This window comes from Podarcis tiliguerta (genome assembly GCF_965153285.1).
Source record: "Podarcis tiliguerta genome assembly, chromosome: 2".
In the NCBI taxonomy this organism is placed as follows: Eukaryota; Metazoa; Chordata; class Lepidosauria; order Squamata; family Lacertidae; genus Podarcis; species Podarcis tiliguerta.
The window spans coordinates 52,509,413-52,535,677 of NC_139535.1; the positions used below are offsets into that span (position 1 = coordinate 52,509,413).

General features: G+C 43.0%; 1 protein-coding gene across 4 annotated transcripts in view; it reads left to right on the forward strand.

Moving 5' to 3' along the window:
- Positions 1–26,265, forward strand: part of CACNA2D2 (calcium voltage-gated channel auxiliary subunit alpha2delta 2) — a 513,315-nt gene that overhangs the window by 443,086 nt on the left and 43,964 nt on the right. For all 4 annotated transcript variants that reach the window (XM_083429356.1, XM_083429357.1, XM_083429358.1 and 1 more), the window contains 7 exons: positions 2,398–2,447; positions 16,966–17,055; positions 17,536–17,607; positions 19,957–20,031; positions 20,431–20,505; positions 24,093–24,167; positions 25,482–25,553. In XM_083429356.1, coding sequence (XP_083285482.1) covers positions 2,398–2,447; positions 16,966–17,055; positions 17,536–17,607; positions 19,957–20,031; positions 20,431–20,505; positions 24,093–24,167; positions 25,482–25,553 — 509 coding nt within the window. The remainder of the gene's footprint in view (positions 1–2,397; positions 2,448–16,965; positions 17,056–17,535; positions 17,608–19,956; positions 20,032–20,430; positions 20,506–24,092; positions 24,168–25,481; positions 25,554–26,265) is intronic.

Sequence of the window (26,265 nt, forward strand, 5' to 3'; positions counted from 1 at the left end):
TTTGCTTGACCTGTACGTTCATGGTGGGTGGCAAGCAGGCATTAGCTACGTGGTTGGGGACTGTAAAACAATTTGAACTATTGCAGGAGTAGCTGAAGCTGCTGTTTTCCAAGGGCTGTTTGCTTGTTGTTCACTCAATATTTATAGGCTCTTTTGTAACAAAAAGTTATCAGGTCAGGGTATACTCTGGTTTCTCTTCAGATTGTAAAAAGCTATCAGGGCAACATATGGAATAAAAACAAACATGTTAAAAACAACAAGCTAAGGAGTATGATAATAAAATATACAGAAAGTTCAATCATCCAGGTACCATGAGTCCAAGCTATGAAGGGCCTTGAAGTGAAAAAGCAGCACTTTTAATTGGGCTCAGAAATGGAATGGGATCCAGTTAAGATGACAATGGCATATTTGTAATGTTCGGGCCCGAACTGTTCCCCTACGAAAAATTTCACCTCATGTCACTATTCTGGGGACATTGTTGCGGGGGCCTGGTTGCCTTATCAAGCATATATATATTTTCCCTTAAGGGGAAGGATTCCCTGGAAGGGAGCTACATTGTAAGGTAGTGTCCTTTCCCAAAGGCATTGTGAGATGAAATGGCTCTGGGTATCACTATAAGTGGCACCAATTATAGTGATACCTCGGTTTTCAAACGTAATCCACTCTGGAAGACTGTTCGAGTTCTGAAACATTCAAAAACCGAAAACTCAATAGCCGACAGCTAGGCCTCAGGATCTTGCACTTAGTGGAAGCCGTGTGGCATGTTCGACTTCCGAGGAGTGTTTGAAAACCAAAGCATCTACTTCCGGGTTTATGGTGTTTGAAACCCGAAATGTTTCCCAACGTAGACGTTCAAAAACCGAGGTACCACTGTATTTCCTACAACGGGAAAATCTGTTTTAAAAAGGGAACTGGGTGAAAGATAAAACTCTGATACCAAAATCCCTTAAGCGTGACTGGAAAGCCCTCTTTAGCCATAGATGTGGTGGAATCTTTGGAAAATCCTGATGTCTAATTTATCTACACAGATTTTCCCCCCCCTAATTCCCATATCTCACCTTCATCTTATCAGCCAACTTTTTTTTGTTCTGCTAAGACCACGAACAATTCCTCCATATTATATGCATATATACTTCAGGTTTCCTTAAAAAACCAGCACATAAACAGATACATATTACGATGCAAATAACGATATAAAAATCATATGTATCATAATAATACAGTTGGAAGGAAACCATGTGGGTCCTCTGATCCAACCGCTTGCAATGCAGGAATCTTTTTGCCCAATGTGGGGCTCAAACCCACGACCTTGAGATGAAGAGTCTCATGCTCTTACTGACTGCGCTATCTTGCTGTGGGTAAAATTATGCTGCAGAAATATAGTATAGCATGAAGCCTGACCCTTTTATATATATTATGCATATAATACACACTTCTTACATATAATTTTGCATAAATGCAGTTGGTTTAAAAAACAACAACCCTGACAATGCATGAACAACTGAGACGTAAGCAGGATCTCAAAACAAGAGGTTTTCTGATGTGAACAAAGCTTGATCAGTTGGGAACCAACAAATTATGAGTATAGATTTGTTTATAATGGGCTCCTCCTCTATCCCTGCCTGTGTGCCAAGTATGTTTCCAGTCCCCTGTGACCTTTGTTCCTCCAACACTGTGACCCCCAGACACCTGAGAGATTCCTTTTGTCTTCAGTGCCTTAACCCATTCTCCCTCGCTGCCCCAATACCTGGAAATCCTGCACAGAACACCCTCATGGTTCCATCTTATTTTCTTCAAATTCCTCCTTGGATCCCAAAGGGATACTTACCTCAAGCTGAAGTGGAACCCAAGTGTGCATAATTGAATTTGCCCCCCACTCCTCCTTTGCTTATCTCAAATTCCATTTGTCTCTTTTGTTTGTTATCTGAACCTCTCCCCTCCACACCGCTGCTGAAAGTTAGATTTTGAGTTTCCTCATGAAATCTATTTTTCTCGCTTTTGGGTATGAATGGTACTATATATATATATATATATTCATTCAATTCTTCACTTTCCACTTATTCGTGGATAGGTATTCTATCTCCACACCTTTTTCTGGCCCTTTAATATACACAATACATATCTCTTAGATCCAGTTGTAACAGCATGCAATGTGGCTTATACCAGCAAGCTCTGAGATCTGAAACAGGAGGCTGATTTGGCCACAATCTAATCCATACTTTAGACTAATTAAAAGCAATGAGATTATGCACAACTTGCTTGATTGTGGGGCCTGTAGCTGATGTGCTGAAATTGATGGGATACACAAGAGGGTTTGTTGATGAGTTAAGAGGTGCCATGCTAAAATGCACTTCTAAAATTCTTTGTGTCATGCCTTTCTTGTCTCTTTTTTTTAAGGATATTATTTTGAAATTCCCTCCATTGGGGCCATCCGAATCAACACACAGGTAAGGAAACGAAACACAATTTGTCCAAACATATAATTTAAAGTACCTTTACTGGCATCTAACCTGACCTTTTGCCTAGCATAGGGCAAAAAATGTAATCCATATTATTATTTCTGATTAGGCTGGGATATATATTGTATGCCCATTTTTCAAGACTGCATTCACTATAGAGCCTGTAATGGCCAACTATCGTCTTGCTAAACATCTGCTCTAGCTGTTAGGGAAAACCCAGTCTCTACTCCTTGGGTATTCTGAAGGAATTACAGAACATGAGGGGGATAAGAGCGGATGAGAGAAAATTGCGTGCCTTTTCAAATCTGGCTCTTGAGAAAAAGCGAAAAATGTTGCTTACAGCCTCGTATCTTCTCTTAGGAGACATTTTCATGTCCCTCTCGAAACGGCTCAACATTCCACTTAATGCAGTTCTGAGTTCAGCATCCAACAAAAACTCAAGTGCTGACATTGCACCCTCACATGTCCCTAGGAGCCGCTGCCAAGGGAGAGTGTCAGCCTAGTTATCAGTGTGCATTCTGCCAAATATGTGACTGGCTTTATTCTATCAAACCAGGGGGGGGAAAGGATATACTGCCTTATAAAAATAAAGAGATGTCTTTCAGCCAGTCAGAAAACATTGGTCCATGTAGCAGCTGCCTTGAGGTCTTCGGGAGACGTCTTTCCTAGCTCTGCTACCAGGAATATTTTAACTGGTGAGGCTGCAGAACCTGGGATTTTGTCCATTTACACCATCTGTGCTCTCCAACTGAGCTGGAGCCTCTTCCAGTGCACTGCCCATGCTTCCAGATTAGCCTAATATCACCAAGTTAATAAAAGGACAAACAGCTGAACATAAATTCAAGTACAGTGGTACCTCAGGTTACATATGCTTCAGGTTACATACGCTTCAGGTTACAGACTCCACTAACCCAGAAATAGTGCTTCAGGTTAAGAACTTTGCTTCAGGATGAGAACAGAAATCGTGCTCCAGCAGCACAGCGGCAGAAGGCCCCATTAGCTAAAGTGGTGCTTCAGGTTAAGAACAGTTTCAGGTTAAGAACGGACCTCCAGAACGAATTAAGTACTTAACCCGAGGTACCACTGTATTCACTACTAACCCGCAAGGCCCTGTTATTCCAGCACTGGGTCCTCCGGGCTCACAAAACCTTAGTTACTTACCCCACACTGCTCTGTGATGGCACAGCCCCCTGTTATTTCTGTCTTAGAAACACAGCCTCCCCACACAAAGCTCTGCTAATATCATAACTTGTAAGGCCCCCTGCTGTCGCAGCACAGCCTCATCCATGGAGAAAACTCTCGCATCCTTGTTATATGGACTTGTATTTATGTGGCTAATTATTAAAACTTCGTGCTTGAATCAGCACGCAGAGGAGCAAGCCAAACTGCCCGATCTATCAAGCTATTAGAGTCGACATGCGGCGTGTGAGAGAGGGAGCTTGGGATGAGTTATTAGTGCCCTGGAAATGGGGTGACGAGGCAAAGCTAATAGCTTTCCATTCAAATGATGCCTAAATCTTCAGGCCAAAAGCCAAGGGGAAAATGGGGAATAGGGTGGGGTGGAGAGAGGCAGAGACAGGAAGCGGGGGAAGATTGAGAAAAGGGAAATGCTATTCCTTTTTTTCTCAGCTTGACACTAGCTAACTGTAGGTAGGCTGGATGCTTGGCTATAGTAGCTCTAGAAGCTTTCAGCACTAAAAATCGTCGGCATATTAGCCCCACTGACAGACACTGTATGCTTCTTTTTCCAGCCATTAGATTCTTGGCAACGGATGCATGCAGCATTCTAATAAAACTCAGCAAAAAGCAGACAAATGACAAAATAAATGTTAAGTTGTGACAGTCTCCTATCTCAGGAAGCAGGAATTTATTTATTTAATTAATTTGTGCCCCACCCTTTCTCCCAAACGAGCCCAGAGCGGTAAACATATCCACATTTTTTTTTGTAAATAAAAGGCATTCTAAAACAGTTTAAGAATTCTAAAAATAGTTGCAGTTAAAAACAGAACTGAAAGCAGAACACTTCCTTTCTACCTCCCCCATCATAATGTAAGATATTTTTGCAGGAGTGAGGTGAATGGCACCCAGGGCATAATTTCTGCATGCTAAACCCAATCCAAACTAGGATTAGGGGTTGTGGAGAAAGCTAACTGAAATGCCACTGTCCCTCAAAATTCTCACTTCCCTGCAGTTCTCCAACCTCAAAATATATGCAAAAATTTGTATTTTAAGGGAAGAGTGGCTAAAATACATTTTTAGGGAAAACAACATACAAAAATACATTATATTAGAGGAAATTGCTTGCAAAAATACTTGTATTAGTCAAAATTGGCTACAAATATGTGCATATTAGGATAAATACACAGTAAAATATGGAGGAAATTGTGAGGTTGTGGTTTTTTTTAATGACAAACTGAATTTAGGAATGGAAAAATGAGAAACTACTAGAAAACAAAATGTACTTATTTGTACATCCTGAACTGGTTTAGGACTAGGGTGCTCCTCTCTTTCATTTTTCCAAAGCAAGACCAAGGCATCACGCTGCTCTGGTTTCAATTCAGTGAAGAGTGGGGGGGGGGGATTACCCCATAAATTAATAAGGAACTCATTCTCCGAGTGTGGGTTCTTATGTAGCCAAAATAGAACCATCCACACATAAGAGGGAGAGATGTGATGAACAGACTTGGGGGAACCTCAGTGTTCACAAAGTACAAATATATTTAAAGAAAGAAAACTAAGGCCAGGCTGGGTGTGGTGGAAGACTCATAGCAGCCCACTGAAGACTGAGCATGTTCAGCAGGCATGGACTGCTGGTTTAGAATTTCAAATCCCTGGTGTTCACTGGGAATTGTACCACTGTGAAGGAGAAACTACAGTTCCCAGGATTCTGTTGGAGGGGAGGGAGAGTCCCCTAGCCTACCAACCAAGGCTGTAGTGAGGATTAAAGGACTGAGCTCACTGGAGAAAAATGTAGATGCAGATTAAACAAATAAATCCAACAGTAATGGCTAAGACATAGCTGTCAACATTTCCCATTTTTAAAGGGAAATTCCCTTATTCCGAATAGGATTCCTCGCAAGAAAAGGGAAAAGTTGACAGCTATGGGCTAAGAAAATCCAAGGAAAGAGGAGGAGGAGGAGGAGGAGGAGGATTCTGAGACGGGAAGGGTGGGCTGGTGGGAAAGATGTGCATGGCCAGGAACTTCAGCAACAAGGAAAGCAGAAATTCACCTAGACTGATTTGAAATACCCAGCCAGATCTTTGGCTGCAGGGCTCCAGAAAACCTAAAGTGTCAGAAAATGTAGGTACTGCATATGAAGGACTCCAAAAGGGAATGAGGATGGGTAGTATGTTTTGTGGGCATCGTTCATTGTGTTTACTTTTACTTCGAGCAAAGTGAAAAGGGAGTGTGTGATTCAGGTTTGAGAAGTGAGAGGCTGGTGGGCAGATAGTGTTGCCCTGTGATGGTGTGATAGTGTTTTGGTGCTTTCAAATTCTATGGCTGTTTTCACACTGAGCATTTACTGTGAAATAGTCTTGCTTTGTTTACTCACTTTTTATGGAGCAACTGCATGACATCATGAACGAAACACACTGCTCTTAATGGTTTTTTTTCAGAGCTAAGAAAATCCCAAGTATTTTAACTTCATGGGACAGCTCCATCATTTCCCCAGATGTAGAATAAATCAGGCAGCTGTTCAGTAAATTTTGGGTCTGGTTATGACTTGTATAGATTGCTCTTGCCATTTTCTTCTCTGTGGTTCATCTCTCCTTTCTAGAAATCAACTCTGTCTCTATAAACCTTGCATTCCCTCCCCCCTGCCAAACAATGCTTTTATTTCACACAAACACACAATACGGTCCTTCTAAAAATTATCCCCAACATTTATGACTGGGGAAAGAAGGACTGCCCACTTGGCTGCAAAATGCTTTTTGAATTCCAGAAGTCTGGAAGCGCAGTCTTTGCTATTCCTCTTGAAGCTCAAAGCAAAACAGCAATGCTTGGCCGCTGCTAAATCATCCGTGTCTGGAAGCATCATATGATTCCTGATGTGGATAGAGTATAAATGAAGAGGGAGCTGAGGAGCTGAAATCAAGACATGAGCATTGCTATGGAGAACAGAAAAGGGAGTGGGGGGTCGGTCAACCTGGTCCAGTATGGGTCCTCCCAATGGACCAGTCTCTTCCTTTTCCTCTGCAATGATGCCTGAAGCGTATCTGAATCATTCAGATCTTCTTTCTCTTGTTGTTCTTTCACAGGCTTGAAAGCCCTATGCAAGCAGGCTTTGTCTAGCTCATGCTTTTACCCAAGCCCATACTGGAGTTTGATGCTGAGGAGCCTCTGGCCTGGAAGCATCCTGCAAAGGTGCGCTTCTGCGCAGCTAAGCAGGATCCCGTGCAGCTTTGTAGTATCGTATTTAGCATGTCCCCTCCCCATGCCCCCTTAGGGAACCATAAAGGTTAATAGCTCATTACTGAATATTTATTTCTAGTGACGTGAGTCAGGATTTTGACAGGAGCTTCCCCTCTGGGTTGCTGATTCATTTTTCACTCTGTATTGCGCAGAGAGCACAGAACAGTGTGTCAGTGCCATCTGGTGGGTTTCTCCCAACACTGTAGGAGCCCATTATCTCTCAAAAGTCCCTGATGTCACCTTGAGAATCTTACCTGACTATTTCTTTATATGTGACACGCAATCACATCTATCTTTCCCCCATGGGTTATTTGTGTCTGTGTGCGCATGATTGTTTTCCTTTGTATGGAGGCTGCCGATTTAAGTAAAAGGACAGCAAAGAGAGATGTTTCTTAACCCTTTCCCCTTTAGCTGTTTTTCCCATTCAAAATCTCCACACTGCCTCCCCCCCCCCCCCACTTGCTGAGAGAAGCCAGCTGGAGGGGAAAGGGTTGTCTGCAATCCCTTCCACCCCCATGTCAGTTTCTTAGGTTAAAAACAGAAGGAAAATATACATTGCAGTGGGATCTCTCTCAGCCTTCAGTTCATGAAATACAGAAGCTCATTTTAAAAAGATCTTAGGTCTTCCTCTCCACCCTGTGGGTCCATAGGTGGTTGATGAGAGGGGCAGCTTAAGTGTTGTTGTTGCTGCTGTTGTTAACATGATCCTAAACCTCCGCTGCCTTGTGGGATATCTTCAGGAGAAGAAAAGGCTAAGGAGTAAACCCTACACAAGTGGAGTCCCTACAACAGTAGGATGACACTTTGTATGCTTCCTCCTGGCAACTCCTGCAACCAAGCTGGTGACAAACATATTGCTCTGCTTTCCTTTGGGACCACATCAGTGAGTCTGAGAAGGGGATCTTGTCCTATGGGCAGCTTAGGACCTCCATGCACATATTGTCGGCTCAATCTGCCGGAATCTGTATTCACATGCTGGGGAAGTCCCTAATTCACTGAGGGTTTGAGACCCATTGGCTACCCTCACCTGGTTTAGCCGGCCAGTCAAAGCCATTCCGAAGGTGTGGCTACTGCCACAGGCTGACAGCTTCCAGGAACCATAGGGGAGAGCTGAGCACAGGGTGGGGACCAAAGGTGGACAAGCTACCCCAAAATGAGCACGATGTGTGCAGTGGTTTGACTTCACCTCTGGAGGCACACTCCATTGTCTTTCAAAAACAGCCGAATGCCAACAACAGCAACAACAATAATACACCTGATTGCAGTGGCACATCATTGCATGCTGTTGCTTGCAGAGCCATCTCCACTTCCACTCTCAATTCATGTGGCTACAGTAGTGCATTCTGCCTTCTCAAAGCAGCTAGTGCCAGTTTAAAAAGAAAGAAGCAAAGGCAGACCAAAATCATGAAATTCAGTGGAAGTGGATTTCGAAGCAGACCATGTCCCAAATTGCATGCTAAACTCAGAGGTGCTGACCAGATGAGTCCACTTTGAGATTCAGGCCCACCAAATTCCACAAGCATCCCTGGCTGCCTCTACTAAAAAGTGATGCTTTAAGTCAGTAGTTCCCAATTAGCTAAATAATGTGGACCCCCTGTTTTTCAAAAGCCAAGCCCTGGACCTTTGACGATTTTGATATCTCTCTGGTATTTTTTGTTATGTGAATGATGCCACCGACTCCCCCCCCCAGGTGGGTTATGTGGACCCCCCGAGGTCCGCGGACCACCAATTTGGAACCACTGCTTTAAGTGATGTCTTGTTGCATGAAAACTCTTTCTGAACTGGTGTTTCATCTGTGACAGCTGCTTTACACATGCAAGTCGTTATGTGATGTTGCAGTTGTCCAGTGATGAGGAGGGTATGAAGTTACTCAGTTGCAATAGGTGGGTATCAAGTTTCTCACTCTCTCTATAGCTAGTACTGCTGTTCATAACAGCATTGGGGAATAAATGGTGTCTGTTTTTATCTTGACAGATAGTAGTAGTGCAACAATCAATATGTTTGGAAGGCAGCTGTCAGTCTTGATATGGATTCTCGTACGGGTGGATACAGCGTGTCAGCTGTAAGCACCTGCATGAAGGTTTATGATCCCTTAAATGTCTGGGCAGCCATGCATCTTAGCCTGTTATTTATATGAATGCTCACCTATTATTAAAATCATAGAGTTGGAAGGGACCCCAGGGGTCATCTAATCCAACCCCCTGCAATGCAGGGATCTTAAGTAAAGCAGCCATGACAGATGGACATCCAACCTCTGCTTAAAAACCTCCAAGGAAGGAGAGTCCACAACCTCCCAAGTGCCTTCAGTATTGGAAGCCCATTTTTGACCAGTCTAATTGCCTGGGAGGGGGCAGATTCTCATTAGAATTGTGTGCAGTTCTGACAAGAATCCTCCCTGCAGTGGGACAAGGGGGGGGCAGGCTTCTGCAGCACCTAGGAGAGGGCCGGGGATGAGGAGAGGCAGATCAGCTGAATGGAAAGATCCTGCAGGACACCCATTCCTCCCTCGCCATCAACATATATGTAAATATGTTTGCTCCTCTATGAATACCAATATAGCCATGCAGATGAGTGTGCAAATTAAAAGATAACGACGGTGTACATATGCCTGGACCTAGGCATGCATGCACACAAAAAACATGGCTCTGTGTGTGTCCATTGCTGACTTCGGGTACTCATTTGTGCAGATGCCCCATCAGCATCGCTTCTAAATCAGCTAAGTAAATGTCCTTTTCTCTCCGTTAAGCTTCAAATCACCAAGGCCATCATGCAGCTTTGAAACGCCGCCACCCTAACGTCTTTTCCTGGCTGCACACTGCTCTGTTTAAAGATGAAAGCATCTTTGGAAGGAGAAGAAAAAAGTGTGGGGAGCTGCAGGGCACAGCAGATAATTATGTGTACAGTTGGAGCTTGTTCTAATGAAGCCTTCATCCTGCGTAGAACATCTGCTGTCCCCCACAGAGAGCACCACCTAGAGACCTGTGAGAGACTGCGCATCAGGCCAACATGCGCACTCCCCCTTGGCTTGCTTCTAAAGCTCCAGTGGGAATTGCCAGCAAATTGACCAGCTGATTCCTCTTTGTGCTTTGTGGCATGCTGCCCTCTTTCATTCAGCAGCATCCTTAAGTACTTATTCATCTCTTTGTAGGGCCAGGCAGCCCGTTTGAAACCTTCTCCGACAATATGTGGAGGAACGGAACCTGTGATTCTTCAAAACGAACCACAGTTAGAAATTCAGTGCCAAGCTCACCCCACCCCAAACACACACACACACACACACAGAGAGAGAGAGAGAGAGAGAGAGAGAGAGAGAGAGAGAGAGATCTTAAAATAAATGTAGATGACAACTTGCAGCAGGAAAAGTATGGTTTGGGTTTTTTATTTTTAAAATCTGGATGGCTACCAAAATACTTGTTTCCCCCAACCCAAAGGCTTAAACTTCTTGCAAAGATGGTTTCAGACAGTTGTAGATACATTACATCTCATTTGCACACCAACATGAAAGCCTCTGTAAATCCAACCTTTAAGACATTACAGATTTAAAGAAAGGCAGGAGGAGTTTTAGATAGGAGTAGGGATGGGTGAATATGCCCTTTTTAGCTTCTCTCTGTTTCTCATTTTTTTCAGTTTTAAGTTCTGTTCTCCATATTTCTGCATATCATTTTGCAATGAAAAATAAGTCATGAAAATTCACTTTCAAAATTATTTTCTCCTATTGTACACATTTCATACTCAATTTTGCCTAGGGCGCACATTTTTGCGAAGCGATTTCCCCTAATGTAACATTGTGTATATGTTATTTCCACTAATATATACATTTATGTGCACATTTTGCACAAGTGAATGCATTTTTGTGCACATTGCTTGGCTGATGAACTGCATTGCAAAATTGAGAAATGCTTGAATTTCAAACGGCGCCTGTGTTTTGATCCACATCTTGTTTCAGAAAGTGCAAGTTAGGTAAGCGAACATTTAAATGCAAACTGAATCGACTTTTCTTCACCATCCCTAGATAAATGTTATTTGCTGTTCAAGAGGGCTGCATTATAAATCCCGAAGTACAGTGGCTAACACTAAAATGAGTTAGTTTATGAAGAGAAACTAACCAGATGAACAAAGGGCCAAGGGAAAGCATGGAGGTGGTCCTGCTCTGTTAACAATCTTATGAACATGCAGTCCAGGTGCTTGTATCCTGCTCATTCCATTTCCTACACAGGCAGAGCAATTCTAATCCAGCCCAGGGAGCAACCAGGCAGACTTAAGTGGCAGCTTTATTGCTGCAACCAACCGCTGCCACACATGCCAGGCAAGGCAGAAGGTGAGGACACCCACACCCACCCTGCTTCAGCTTCTTGCCCTCACCCCTGTGCCAAAATGCTTCATTTAAAAGATTTCCACTGGCTACTGCTCACAGGAGAACTTCTGCAGGTAACACAAACCTTGGGGCCTCAAATTTCAGCAGTGCCCTGTGCAATGCCAAAATCCCCCCCCCCCTTCTTGCACTCCAGTCTAAATCAAGATTGCAGCATCCTCTGCAGCATCCCTGAAGCTTGGTTCCCGGTGCGACTGATCCAGTTGTGCTCCCCTAAATCTGCCTCTTTTCCCAGCCATCAGGTTGAAGCTCAGGGCTTCAAATTCAGCTGAGCCTCCTCCTTCCGAAATGGTGTTCCCCAGAAGTCAGCAGAGAGTCAACTGCTTGCCAGCCTAACACCCCACACCCCACCCCCGCCCGCCAACAATATCAGGGATTAGTATTGCGCTGTCAATCTCTTTTCATTGGCAACAAAATGCTAAGTTCATATGAGCTTAATTCGGTTTCATACAAAGCTGCCGTAGTCATGTATTGCACAGTTAAGCCAATCTCAATGCGGTTTAAATACTGTGCAGTGCAGTCCTGTGCACATCTGATAAAAGGTAAGCCCCACTGTATGCTCAACACGGCTTGCAACAGGAATGTTGATGCAAGACTGCAGCTTAACATTCAACCTAGGAGCCCTGGAAATGGCAACTGCTTAAAGAACTAGGGATCTCCAATAATACTTTCACAGCACTCTTAGTAAAATAAGTATTTCATAGTTTTCTGAGGTAAATGATGGTGGATACAAATAGTTGGATATCTGTCTACAACAGGCATGTCCAACTCCCAAGAGACTGCAATCTACTCCCACTATTAAAAAAACAAAACCTGGCAGTGATCTCCCCATTGGATTGACCAAAGCTGTTGAGCTTTTTTAGGAGAGGAATACCCAAAGTAGATCTCAATCAACCTGTTGGACATGCCTGGTCTACAATTATAATGCAGATATATATCCTTAATCACAGATGTTTTCAATGCTTATTGTATTTAAAAACAAATGAGGTGCCAGTAATTATATCTTGATAAATGTCCTGTGGGTGCCAGCACAAAATGTCTGCCATTGGCAGGAAACTAAAAGAGGTGACAATACTTGGTATCAGTGAGTACTGAGTACTGTCACCAAAAAGCACTGGGTGTAGCCATTAACTGGTAATGCACAGATTATTCACTGATGAAAGAAAAGGCGTCAGTGCTAATTTATATGAGCAGACAATCTGGCAGGAGCGGTAAATAGTTTTACACAGCCTTAGAAAATATCTCTTGGCTACTGTCACCCAGCCAATTGTGACAATTTTATTGTACAATATTAGTTGCTTAATTCTTACCACCTTTAACACCTATTAGAGCGGATTCGCTCAAAGACATACCACAGCAGAAACAAACATTGATGGCATTTAATCATCCTGTCTCTCAGCGGAGCCTTATATTAGCAAGAAGCCATTTGTGTTTCTTTCATTGATGCACAAACGAGACAACAAGTATGCCCATCAAATAATCACACTTAACTGGACTCTCAGCTGCCTTAAGTCTCTAGTCCAATTATGGGAGCCTATGATTAAACTGCCTGTCATCAAAAACGTCAGATTTCATCTGCCTGAGGTCTCCGAGAGAAGCAGATCAGGCAGAGTAATGGAGCCATTTATATCCCAGATCTGAAGCATTTGCTACAACATAGAAATTAGTGTAGTAAAGCCAGGCTGCCATGAAGCAGTGCCAGATGTTAAGTTATTGGCCTCATTTGTGCCTACGATTAAGTATGGTTTTTAAGAGCTGTATGCATCTACTTGTCCGTCTGGAATAACCAAAAATACAATATGTGCCTGGCTACCCACAGCCTCGGATGCACCACACAGGCACTTTATGCTGTTAAGTGTTAAAATAAACACCCCGACTGCATGCAGGGAGAGTTTGGAAAGTTATTTGTGTAATACCAAAGACGAATTGTTATAACCACAGTGTTTAATTTTTTTAATGCCCCAATAACTGGCTGACTATAAGTGTGGGATTAGTAATCTGGTCACTTATAATTATTTATTTTTACTTATTTATTTAATACATTTATATCACACCTTTTCTCCAGCGAGCTCAAGGTAATGTACATGTTCCTCATTTAATCCTCATAACAACCCAGTTGTGGTAGGTTAGGCTAACTCTATGTGTGCACCACCTTGAGCTCCGTGGAGGAAGGGGAAGATGTCAAAATGTAAATTAGGTAAATTTTGGAGCCCAGTATTGAACTAAGAATAAGACCCATTAAAATTAATGGACCTAAGTTAAGTCAGACCAGGGTTATCATTGGATAGAACCCCAGGTCTTCTGATGGCCTCAGAAACTAGGTTCAGCCCTTTACCTTCATAAATATCTCAGTTTACTAGCAGTTAGTAAGAATTTCCTGTTACGTGGCCAGCCACAGTGGCCACCTATGAAGGACTCTTTACAGCAGGGGTAGGGAACGTGTAGCCCTCCAAATGTTCGCTAGACTCCAACTTCCATCAGCCCCAACCAGCATGATGGGAGTTGTGGTCCAGCAACATTCCCCACCCCACTTTATTATTTGCCTCTGAAGAACAACAATCACAGGTAACCAGCTGTGTTGCTGTGTTTACAGGAGCAAGAAAGGTAGGGTGTTAGTTTTCCAAGAATAGCAATCAACCCACAGGTCAAGTGTGTGATCTTGAAAGTGTGACTTGACTTTCCCTTTACTCGCCCTCTCCCCTCTCTTTTCTGTTTGCATCTCTGCTTTTGTTCCGCTTTCCCCTTCTGCTGCCTATATCTCTCCCTCCTCTCTGTGATGCTGTTTTCCCTTTACATCTCTCTCCCCCTGTATTAAATCATCCGGAAATAATACATTCCCCATGCGCTTCAGGGCTGAAGCTCTTGCCTGCCACAGCGCCACACTTCACCATGGCAACCTGCAGGGAGGGTTAATCGATTTGGGGAAAGGGCGTGTTTCTTTCATGCTGACAGCGAGGGCTGATTGGCACATACTGTCCCTTAACATGCTTACAGAAGACAAACAGGTGGCAGATACAGCTCTCAGCACAATGAACTGCTGTCACCATTCGTTCCCCCAGCCCTCCCCACTGCTTACATGGCATTCCTGTAGGGATAAAGGGAGCAGGACCCCATGCACGTTGATACAGGGCTCCCCTACATTTCGTTCATTTTCCCTTCTTCCCTCACCTTTGTGGTTTTCAACACTAAATGTGCTCAGTTGCTTAAATCTTCCTCCTCAAGCTGAAGAAGTTATGGAATGAAGCAAAAAAGAACTCTGTCATTACTTAGTTCTGCCCTTGCTGAAATCAGCCTAATATTGGAAATGGCAGAGTATTGAGATTCCTTCAAGTGTGTGTGTGTGTGTGTGTGTGTATCTCCTGCATTTCTGTGTAGGAATTTAAACTGAAGCATCTGTGTGTGTGTGTCCCTATGAGTACACTCACTAGAAAGTCACATGCGGCAGCTGCTTCCCAGCATGTTGGGTGTGTGCACCATGAAATTTGTGAATATGCATTTGTCACACATCACAGTCTATGAGCATGGATTGCACACTAATTCCTGTGCACACATACCTTCAGCATCAAACACAGATGAATGAAATGCTTTTGCCGGTGGAATTTTCCAATATTTGTCGATTTAGTGCTGCAAATGAGAAGGAGCCAATTACTAGAGTCTCATGCTCTCCCCCCCCCCCCTCCGCATGCGCCCCCACAGAGTATTTCAAGGATGGGATAACATTTTTGACAAAGCATCTAGCAAATGTTTGCTGTCCATCTGACATTTGTTGAAGCCCAATCTCACACAACAAGGGCCTCAGTTATTTTGGAAACTTTTGCTCTGTTGAAGTATCTTTTGTGAAACACACAAAAGAAAAGGGGGGAAAACATACATACGTACATACGTACATACATACATACATAATTTTATTTGTATGCTATCTTTCCATTCTCAAGGCGGCTTACAACATAAAAAAATACTTAATTGCAACATAACAAAAGTAGTCATAAATAATAAATAAAACATCAAAAAATACACAACCAGACTGAACCATTTCCACATAAATAAGATCTGAATAAAGATACAAAACATAATAGAAAAAATAGCAACAGCTCCCCTCCCAACCAAAAAAGACCCCAGCCCAAGAGTCTGTTCAGCAACCTCAGCCTTTGTTGCTGAAGTCAGTCAGGGCCCCCCAAGTAGAAAAAGGCGGGCAAGGCAGGGAGCAGGATTTCCAGGACTCACAGCCAAAACCTTACCTGTTGCTTTTGAAAGGTTACACATGTGTGCTGGTCAAAGCTAGATGTTGAAATTCAGCTTCTGCATGACACCATACAAGAAATTTATGACTTAAGAGTTATCTTTTATCTCCCTGAATCAGATATTAGTTATTTGTAATGATGCTGCTTTCTTTTCTGCCTGTATAGTAGCATACTGTGTGCATATTAGTCTATAGCAGGGCATTCAAGTTGTGGTGCAATGTCCCCTCTAGTGGTGGAGATTGTCTACACAGAGATCCGTAATTAGAGAATGGAACTCATGAAGCTGAATACCACCTTCAAAGTGCCAGATGTCCCTGTAAAATACTCAGGAGATACTTGACCCACTCTCAAGTCAGCACTGCAGTGGAGATGACTGGGAATAGATTTGTATCAGGGACGTGTTATATCCACTCAAGGATTTGTTTTGGAGTAATGGTAGAAATAGTATTTTGCAGCTGACCTGCATTTTCTGAACAGAAGCCAGCCTCTACAATTAAAATCTCAGTTTTCATAACACACAGGGAACAGGTTTTCTCAGTCTCCTGGGAATATATAGAATCCAGCAGCTCTTGACAGAGTTCTGGGTTCAACTGAGAGTTCCATTGGGAAGCCTGTGTTTCCATTTGCATCTTGCATTATATCCGCATACAAGATTACTTTCTCCAAGGCTTTTTCTCAGCCTACAGCTCTCATTTTTACTACTTAACCTAATACGTTTGTACAGTCTGACCTTGTCCTGAAAGGGTTCTCTTCTTCTGGGCTTCTGTCTTAGCCTGTCTGAGCAACATCTCAACTATGATTCAATAGCTTTCCAGTCAGGGCCGGATCAAGATATTTGGCTGCCTAAGGCAAAGAACAAGACGACCCCTCCCTCAATTCCTGGAAGCGGATTCTCAGGTCAACACTGGCCTCATCCTCCACTGCTCCTGATGGAAACACACTAGATGAGGTGGTGCATGGCAGGCCACGTGTCACCCACAGCTTGCCACTGCTTCCTCATCACCACCACCAACCTGCGTCAGCCACCTGAGATGGCAGCCTCACTTTGCCAGCCCTGTTTCAGTCCAGTCTCATAACCTCTATCTTAGGAAAGAGATCCATGTTCAGTTTTGGGATGAGGCAAGTCTTTGATAGGAGGAAGCTCAAAATGCAAACTGCAGCTTCATTCAAGTTGGGTCCATCTCTCTTCCAGCATAGCCTGACTCAAGCTGGGGCTCACATCCCACCTCCACCGGGCTCTACTCTGCGCATGTGGCCTCTCCTAGTGGGATAGAATCCCTCCTCTGCCTGTAACCCTTTCCTCAAGTTAAGGGAGTTTTGTTTGTTTGTTTGGGGAGCAAGATGAGCAACTGAACTGAACATGACAGACATCATTTTACTTCAGTCAAGAATAATGTTGCGGTATACATCTATTACTGTATATCACCTACTTCCACAAGTGAATTAATCTGCGTGCTTTTCTCCTTCTGTTCTCTGCAGGAATATCTGGATGTTCTAGGAAGACCCATGGTCTTGGCAGGGAACAAAGCAAAACAGGTTCAATGGACCAATGTCTATCGGGATGCTTTGGTAAGTAACATCACTTTATGAGTTCCCACAACTGGTCTTTTGCTTTTCATTTCTTTTCTCCTGTTTGTAAGGTATACCCATCCACTGCAGTGTAATTTGTCCTACTTAATTTATTTTATGTCACATACCTCTTCAGTGTCCCAAGTCTGACATTCCCAAGTTTGTATCTTCTCCAATTTCCTTCAGGAAACAGGCTCTGAGGATTCCACTGTACAGTGGTGTACACGCAAGACATAGTAATTTACACCTCCCAGCATGGCCCGTGTCCATGTTTCAAGGCCATTAGTTTGCACAGTATAATTGACAGTGGGCAATGGAATAAAAGTCAAAGCTCCCAGTGACTTGTTTCAAGTTTTTGGGGGGTTTTTTAAAGACAGATTTGATCATAGATCTCCTATGTCACACCTATTTGACCCTTAGGAGTATGGAGCTATTTAGATAACTGTGTTCATCATATTTTCTTGCTTTTGACATTGATAGGGTCTGGGCTTGGTCATAACAGGCACTCTGCCGGTGTTCAACCTCACTGAAGATGGCAGCAGTGAAAGGAAGGTATGGTTTTTTCCTGCAATGTCCCCCACTCTGATTTTGACCTACTGCTGATACGCTTCTTGCTCATATCCACAACAGTTAGCCTGCTGTGAAGTATGTGTTTGTGTGACAGAGAGAGACTCTAGCATCCAAACAAAGGTTTGTTTTGTTCTTTGCCTTCCATGTATATGTCACTGATACCTTTAAACAAAAAATGGTGCCGTATAGCATCTCCCTGCAAATTTTATGACATTCAAAAGAAGTAAACATGGGGCAAGATTATAAATGAAGGAGGGGCAGTTGGCTGGGAATTTTCCAGAGCAAATGCAAGTCAGTCAGCCCACCAGCTGAGCACCTTCTTGTCTTGTGTTTATTGTTTATGTACATCAGCATCATACCTTTATGACCAGGCCTGCATGCCAAACCAATATAGTGTTTATTTATTAAAATTTGTTAACTGGGAAGGTACCTGAAGTTAGGAGTGGCATAAATTCCTCCTTCAAATGACAGGTGAGCAGTAAGCATTTTAAAACATACTAGTGTGCGTATAATCTACACTCCTGCACAAAGCAGAACTTCACCCAGTTATTTCTGTATTCAATACTGTGTACTGTGTCAAAGTCCTGGGGTGGATAGTGCCCTGGTTTGGGTGCAGCTGGCAGAGTCACAGAACCACCCTAATGCCAGCATCGCTGTAGCTTCCCTGGGCAGGACTCGGGTGGCAGAAAGGAGAGGACTGCACAGGCATGCTGGGGGAGTCCAGCAGCAACAGCAGTCTTGGAAAATCAGCTCCAACACACTACACTGTGTGTTGTGTGTGTGTTCCCCTGTTTAAAGAAGTTTTCAATGTTTAATGCTGTATTGTGTTTTTAATATTCGATTGGGAGCTGCCCAGAGTGGCTGGGGAAACATAGCCAGATGAGCAGGGTATAAATTATTATTATTATTATTATTATTATTATTATTATTATTATTATTATTATGCCTATCAGCTTAAGCATTTCTGTTGGATTTTCTCACCCTGCAATGGCACCTGAATTCCAAAACAAACCAGCCCCACTAAACTGAGCACTTATGCCTCCCTTCTCCCCAGTGAGGAGAATCCCAGCATGTGTCAGCAGCCTGTCTCATTTGCCTTATGCTTCCCAATTCATGTTTGTTTAGATTTATTAGCAGTAATAGACCTGCCATGGCATTCTATAGCTGCTTTCTGTTAAACAGTCAATGATCTGTTTCTCAACTAGGTAAGCGACAAGGCCAAAGACCAAGCCATTTATTCTCCAGGGAGCCCAGTTACTGCCTCATAAAGCAGCATGGCAACTCCATTGCAGTCATTATCCCATGGTGTGCAGTGTAGCAGTTGGTATTGTGGCTTTTTGCAGGTGCAGGCACCGGTGTCTCTTTAAGAGGAGAATGTACTTGTCTTAAAGAAGCATGTGGTTAGGGTAGAAGAGCCTGATAAGGAACTGGCACTGATTTCAGGGCCCTTGTCAGTCACTGGATTCTGTTTACTGTTGGGGTTAGTTTGCTTTTAGCTGTTTACAGCTCCCTCATGGGCTGAACCACTGAGCTGCTGGGGGGAGCTTCAGTTCTCAGTGAGCTTCCATCCTCCAGCTGAAACCACCTGGGCGGGCCATTGGATCCTGCTGGACAGGAAAGAATATAAGATGGCTTCCAGCTCCAGTTGAGCTTTGCTCAGTTGAATGTGTCCCACATCCATCCATCCTGTTTACCTAATACCATGAGAGAAAAACTGTAAGGGTAGGTCCAAATGACACCGTGATTTGTCTACATTGTAATGCTTGCACAGTACATAAGCTGAGTTAGTCTTGGAAATGCTCGAGCATTTTGTGGATCGCCATGCCATCATTTTACTTCATTTGGGAAGGCTGTGCAATCCAGATGCGTTCATGTGAAAATTAAAAGGAAATCATATTGATTTTCCCATGTTTTTTAGGGGGCTGCTGAGTCTTCTTATCATACACTCCCTGTGATTGAGTATTTTAAATATTGGTTAAAAAATGAGTATATGTGTTTGTGAAAGAGAGAGAGAGAGACACACACATATTATTGAATCTAGGTGTATAAGTGGGATGTCAGAGAAAGGAGGTTCAAATGTGAAACATTTGGAATAGTGAAGTGGTGAAGTGTCATCCCACCATCCTCTTCACCTGGGGATCTCCCTCATCTTGCACAAGTATTACACTTTTCCCCTGTTTGGCTTGGCTATGACAAGTTATCTCCCGTCCTTCTCCTTATATCAAGGACATGGGGGCAAATAAAAAACTACATCACTATTGGATGGCATCTATGTTGTCCACGACTTCAGTCTCTTGAATATAACTGCTTTTGCTGCTTGTGTTTTTTCAGAACCAGCTCATCCTCGGTGTTGTGGGGATTGACGTGACTCTGAATGACATCAAGAAGCTGACGCAGCGATACAATGTGCGTAAGGAATGGATTCCTTCCCTCAGAGTGGCATTCTTCCACCCGCCAGTCCCTGCAAAGTCTCAGCCGTGATAAAGAGCAAGCAGGCGGGGAAGAGAGGCATCTTTGGGAATTAGCATGAGGTTCACATTTGCACAGAATTCTCCTAATTGCTTCCTGCACTCCAGTTCCAAATCAGCCCCACCTATCTGATAGTCATTGCTTCTTCTGCAGTGAGAGAATTTGGGGGGGGGGGAACACCTTTTAGAAGGTCTTAGGTGTCTGTTCTGTGCTTGGGTTGATTAATGGAGGAGAGGCAGAGGTCTGTAGAGATTATCTGTAGCATGGGAACTTTGATGCAATTCCGCTCTTTCATCTTGAGCTGTAATTTGTTTCTCTTGTTGTCCTACCATCCAGTTAGGGGCCAACGGCTATATATTTGCTATTGATCTGAATGGATATCTATTGCTACACCCAAATCTGAGACCTCAGGTAAGTGCAGTTTACCCCTCCTTTGAATAACCATTGCCACCCACCACCACCAAAAGATAAGGTGACTTTCCATCCCATTTACCCCACAAAATGAAAGTGTGTCTGTTTGGCATCATCCGCTCTCTGTCGCCGCTTTTCACCACACCATTCACCCAAAGAACATTTCCAAAGGTCATTGCCATGTTTTCCTTCAAACTTCAATGTAATAAGCAGTGACTTGGTGCAAAATTCTCTTGCTATTATGCAGAGGGTCGATATACCTGCCTACAGCTGGATTGCTGTCTAGCTGCGAACAATTGATTAGGTGGGAATGTTAGTTATGTCAATTTGCCACCAGATTGAAAGTAGTTCCAAACAGTTATCACAAACAAGTGACTTGTCCATATTCAGCCACAGATTTGCCACCAAAAAGCAAACATGTGCTTTCTCTCTGTTGATGGTTGTTGTTATTATTGACCAACAGTCAACTATTTGCCTAATTATTTAAAATCAATATGTTGAATTCAGCCTTTTGCACTTATCCAGCTCCTGCCCTTTCTATTTCTATGGCCCTTCTTTTTCCTACACCTTTCGTCAAGTTTCTTCTCTTCCATCCATCTCTTTTGGTACCTGCCCTCATGATTCCTAGCTCTTAACATCCCTAGATCACTACCTTTCCAGCCTCCCTGCAGCACACACCTTTTTTTTCTATCCTCCCACCTAATGTGGATGCTTTTCTGATCTTGAACTATATTCACAGTCATGGCATAGACTCACAAAGCCTTCCCCTAAAGTCTGAACTAAGAACAGAAACATGCTGTGATGTCACAGAATGTTCACTAATATTTTAACTGCTGAGAGGTTTGACTAGCTATTTCCAATCAAAATGTGAAATTCAGCCATTCTCATCTCCACTTTTCTTAGCAACATAAAAGAATCCTTTTTGCTTTAGACCCTGCTAAAGGGATTTCCACATTATTCTGCCTCCATGTCTTTCTCCTCAGCCATCCTGGGTTTCTCTCCAGAGCTCATACCTGTGCACAGCCCTTCCTGTCTCCAGCAACTCTCTGTGGTTTTATGTTTTTATTAACCTTTCACATATACATTTTGCACTTACTTTCATTTCCATTTTACAGCATTTCCTCATCAGTAGCTTAATGATACAGGTTGGACTGCAAAAAGCTGAATTGCCCATATGTGGCAAGAGTGGCAAGATGCCAAACAGGATGGGATTCCTGTACCTTTAAAAGTTTTGTGGAATAGAATGTTTCACTTTTCTCACCCTTGCATGATGACTATTAAAGATTAAAGATAATTTTATTAGGCCCACTGATTTTAAAAGTATGTTTTCTTACAAATATTTTATTTTATGTAAACTACTTAGAGGTGTTTTCTTTTATTAAGCAACATATACCGTATTTTTCTGTGTATAAGACTATATTTTCCCCCAATTTTTTTAAGTTTAGAATTGGGGGTCATCTTATACACGGAATGTTTAAAATATTTATTTCTTAATTTTGGGCTCAAAAAATAGGAGTCATCTTATACATGGGGGCATCTTATACACGGAAAAATATGGTAAATCTTGTTAAATAAAATAAAATAAATAAAGACACAGCAGCACTATTCCCTTTTGCACTATGTCCTAAAAAATAAGGTTACTAGGAAATCTGGGTAAGGACTGGGATCTGGGCCTCCTTGCATTATCTGCCGCACCAAGAAAGTCTCCAGTTAGCTATATAAGCAGGAAGCCCTTCTGCATCTGATAGTTCATCAGAATTATAGGCTGATACAAGCAAGCCATTAAAGGGCAAATTGAATGTTTTTCAAAAAGTGGGAGATTAAGACTGGGAGAAAACCCTATTGAACTCAGTGGGATGTGGGCAAGGAAAATCAGAGAGTGATTAGACATGCAAAGGATTGTCCTGTAAGGGTGTGCCAACAGATGGAGCATTTCCATCTGCCAATTCTCTGAGGCTAAATGTAGACCATCAACAGATTTCTCTGTGGCTGCATGTCTCACTCCTACCAGCTGCCTCCATGCGTGCCAAACACTCCGACCCAAGAGCCGGTGAGTACCTTGGGCGTCAGCCAGTCCGTTAGCAGAGGAGGAGGATCTCATCATCTCCCTCAACAACAAATTGCCCAGACTGATGGAAGGCAGCAGCAATAAGAGATTTCATATCAGCCAGAGGCATGGGTTGGCCCTGCAGCGGCTTTTGTCTTCTCAGGAGAGAAGGATTATGGTCTGTGATGTTCAGCAAACAGAGAATCAGTATATGATCTGCAGGACTCCCATTGTGCAGTGTGTGTAGATGGGTACAGTCTGCTTCTCGCAACTGTGACTTCTCTGCTTGTTCGTTCTTTGCTTGTATTTGCACAACCTATTTGTTTTAGCATGGCGGATGAATGATGACTGGGGAAACTGGGCAGGGCTGGTCCTAGGTGCTTGGGAATTAAATTAATCTAGAGTTCAGCTAATTATTCACCACTCCAACGCTGGGAGCCATTTGCTGTACTTAATGCGGAGCAGGAAATGGTGTTCTTGTCAGCCACAGAGCGCTAATTGCCACCTCTCAGGGACGTGATATATGGACTTCCCTTCTACTCCTGGCAGGTGTAGACAGGAATTAGCTGGCCCCTTTTTATGAAATATTACTTCCTTGGGATATTATACACGCACACAAGAAGGAGTGAGTGAGGAGCCCCAGGCTAATTTATCTCAGGGGACGCTCTACATCTATCAGGGTGGGGCAAGGAAAACAGGCTTCCAGCTCAGATACCGTTCAGATAAATCTATCATTAAGAGGCCAGCCAGGAATTAGGGCACTGAGAAATGGCAGCGATCAGAGTGAGATATGTTTCATTGGCATAAACTTCCAACTCAGTTCATCAGTGTTATTAATGGGCAAGTGATGTGGCAGAGACGGACAGAAAGAGCACCAATTTATTCACTTGCCTCAGTCTCACTCTGATCAATAACCATTTAAATTGCTCAGCAGAGTAGCACCACCACCACCACCACCCAAGACTCGATGCATTTTCTGTGCTTGGCCTGAACTCAGTCAACTTTTGCACAAGTATCTCTCTTCAGGTAGAACCGCCATTTCATCTTGGCACACTCAGCCCTAGATAAATTACCTTTTTGTTGAATTTCTATACTGCCCTTCATCCAAGGATTGCAGGGTTGTTCACAATATAAAAACACAAAACTATATAGCATAGTAACAAACAAAAACAATACCCCCCATACACAAGCAGTTTAAAAGACCATAGGTAATTTAATTCGCCAAAGGCCTGGGAGGAGGAGTGTTTTTTCCTGATGCCTAAATATAGGTAACGAAGGCACCAGGTAAGCCTCCCTGGGGAGAGCATTCCACAAACTGAGCTGCCGCAAAAAAAGGTCCACTCTCATATTGCCACCCTACAGATTTCTCATGAGGGAGGTCCATGAAAAAGGGCCTCAGATTATGATTGCAGAGTCCAGGTTAGTTCATTAACTTTGTATGTGCTTGCTATCAACGGGGGCGGGGAGGCGCTTGAGAATGAGAGAGACCTTTTTTTTTGGTAAATTCTGTGCTTCTATTTTCTCAACTGCAAAATGTAAGGAGGGGGGAGAATTCCAGGAACCTGTGACCCTGGACTTCCTTGATGCTGAACTAGAGGACGAGAACAAAGAGGAGGTAAGTGAAACCTTGGAGGTGGGGTCTGTGCTGTTTTATGAAGTTAAGGGCATACAAGACTATTAAGTCGTGGCCATGTGGCCAAAAGCAAAGCTGTAAGCGAATTGTGAATACGCTTAGGGCTTTGTAGAAGCATTTCGCTCACTGCAGAAAAGTAAGATTCCACCACGGGTTCGTCTGCAGATGTGTCCCCATATTAAACAGCAGTTCATTTTCCTCAATAAAGTGAATGCTACCGTTTTAACAAGATTCCCAGTAATGGCAGTGTAGGCAATGACTGCTGCAGATATATGTACATCATGAGGACCTTACACTTCCATGTAGCAAAATGCACTTACCCAGTAAATATGCCAACATGTAGGACCAGGGATGGGCAGATATGTCAGTTTTGGTTTCTCTCAGTGTCTCATTTTCCCAGTCTTGAGTTCAGTATGTCACATTTCCACATCAGATTGCATTTTTTTTTTATAAAAAAAAGTCCTCATGAAAATTCATCAGCAATTTAGTGCAAATTTCTGTTAATACATACATTTTTGTTTGCAGTTTTGCCTAATATTTTTGAAAAGCAATTTCCCCCAATATGGTGTAATTGTATATGTTACTTTCATTAATTTTAATGCACACTTTGCCTTATTATATGGGGTTTTTTTACATGTTATTTAGCTGGAGAACTGCACTGAAAAAAATCAGTGAAGGATGGCTATGCTTTGTGTATTGTTTTGGAAAGCGTGAATTATGTGGGTTCACCTTTAAATGTGAACTAAATCGAGGTTTACCCCATCCTTATCAAATATATCCATGCCTGTTTTGCTTCATACCATAGTAATCAGTGATCAAACAGGGCTTCTTGCCCCATGTACACATGATGTGTATATAGGGAAAGTGTGCAAGCTGCTACATGAAAGTGTTATCTGCTTAGGAATTGCCACACATGAAATAGCCCTTAGAGGCCTGGCCATGTATCCCAGGTTACAGTCCTGATGCATTTTCACAGAACTTGCTTATGGGATCTGTTCCTTGGCCAATGAAAAATGGTGCCCTGTGTTTATGCCATAACTGAGAGATCGCACAGGGAGCATCTTGGGGTATAAATCCTATCTCCATCCTTGAGACTAGTATTCTGGACTTTCTCAGCATCCAGTTGGAAAACATGGGTAGGGAACTCTCATTTTAATTACCTATCTTAGAATATTAAAACCATTTTCTAGAGAGGTAAGAAAGATGTCCAATTGCTATGTGCAACTTCTGGCACTCAGCCATGTTCAATGCCTCCTTTCACGTCCTTCCCCCCCCCCCGCCCACCCCCCACTCCAGATCCGGAGAAGCATGATAGATGGATTTAAGGATCAGCGATACATCAAGACTCTGGTCAAGTCCCAAGATGAGGTAAAAACTTGTGGTGACCTTTCAGATTGTTTAGAAAACATAAGAGTGAATTGGTCAGTGTAACCAGGAGTTTTAAAAGACTGGATCAGTTTGCCTTGTCCTTAATAGAGAAGGAATGCATGAGGGTTGGGAGTAAACATAAAAACCCTTGAAGTTGACTTATATTGAGTTAATCCATTAGCCCATGTAGACCACTCAACTACTGGGCCACAGCCTGATCCAGTGTAGGTTGCAACAGAACCACTACAACCATTCAGATATATGGGGAAAGTTTAAGAAATGAGTCCCCAATTGCATGTTTGGGTTAAAAGTGGGTCCCAGGTCCAAAAAGGTTGAAGGTGGTTTTCTTCTCTGCCTGGTAATGGCTTTCCAAGTTCTATAGAAGAGGCTTTGCCATTCTCGTTAATGGCGAGCTTAAAGGCACAAAATGACAAAAAACAGCTGTTGTTCAGGACTTGATCTTGGGTGAGAAAACCAACCTGACTTGTATTTGCTAAATGTGAATGGAACAAGCTGGGAGATTATGACCTCCTTGGCTTTGTGCACCTTATTTTTGGTACAGTGCCAACCAAGTTTGGAAAGCTTGGAAAGGTGTTGCTGGAGTCTATATACATTCCATCTCCTTCTCCAGGGTGGTGGTTAAGTTGGATCTGGCTCCTGAATGCTTATACCTGGTTTTGGGTAATCAGGACCTGTTGGTGCTCAGCCATGA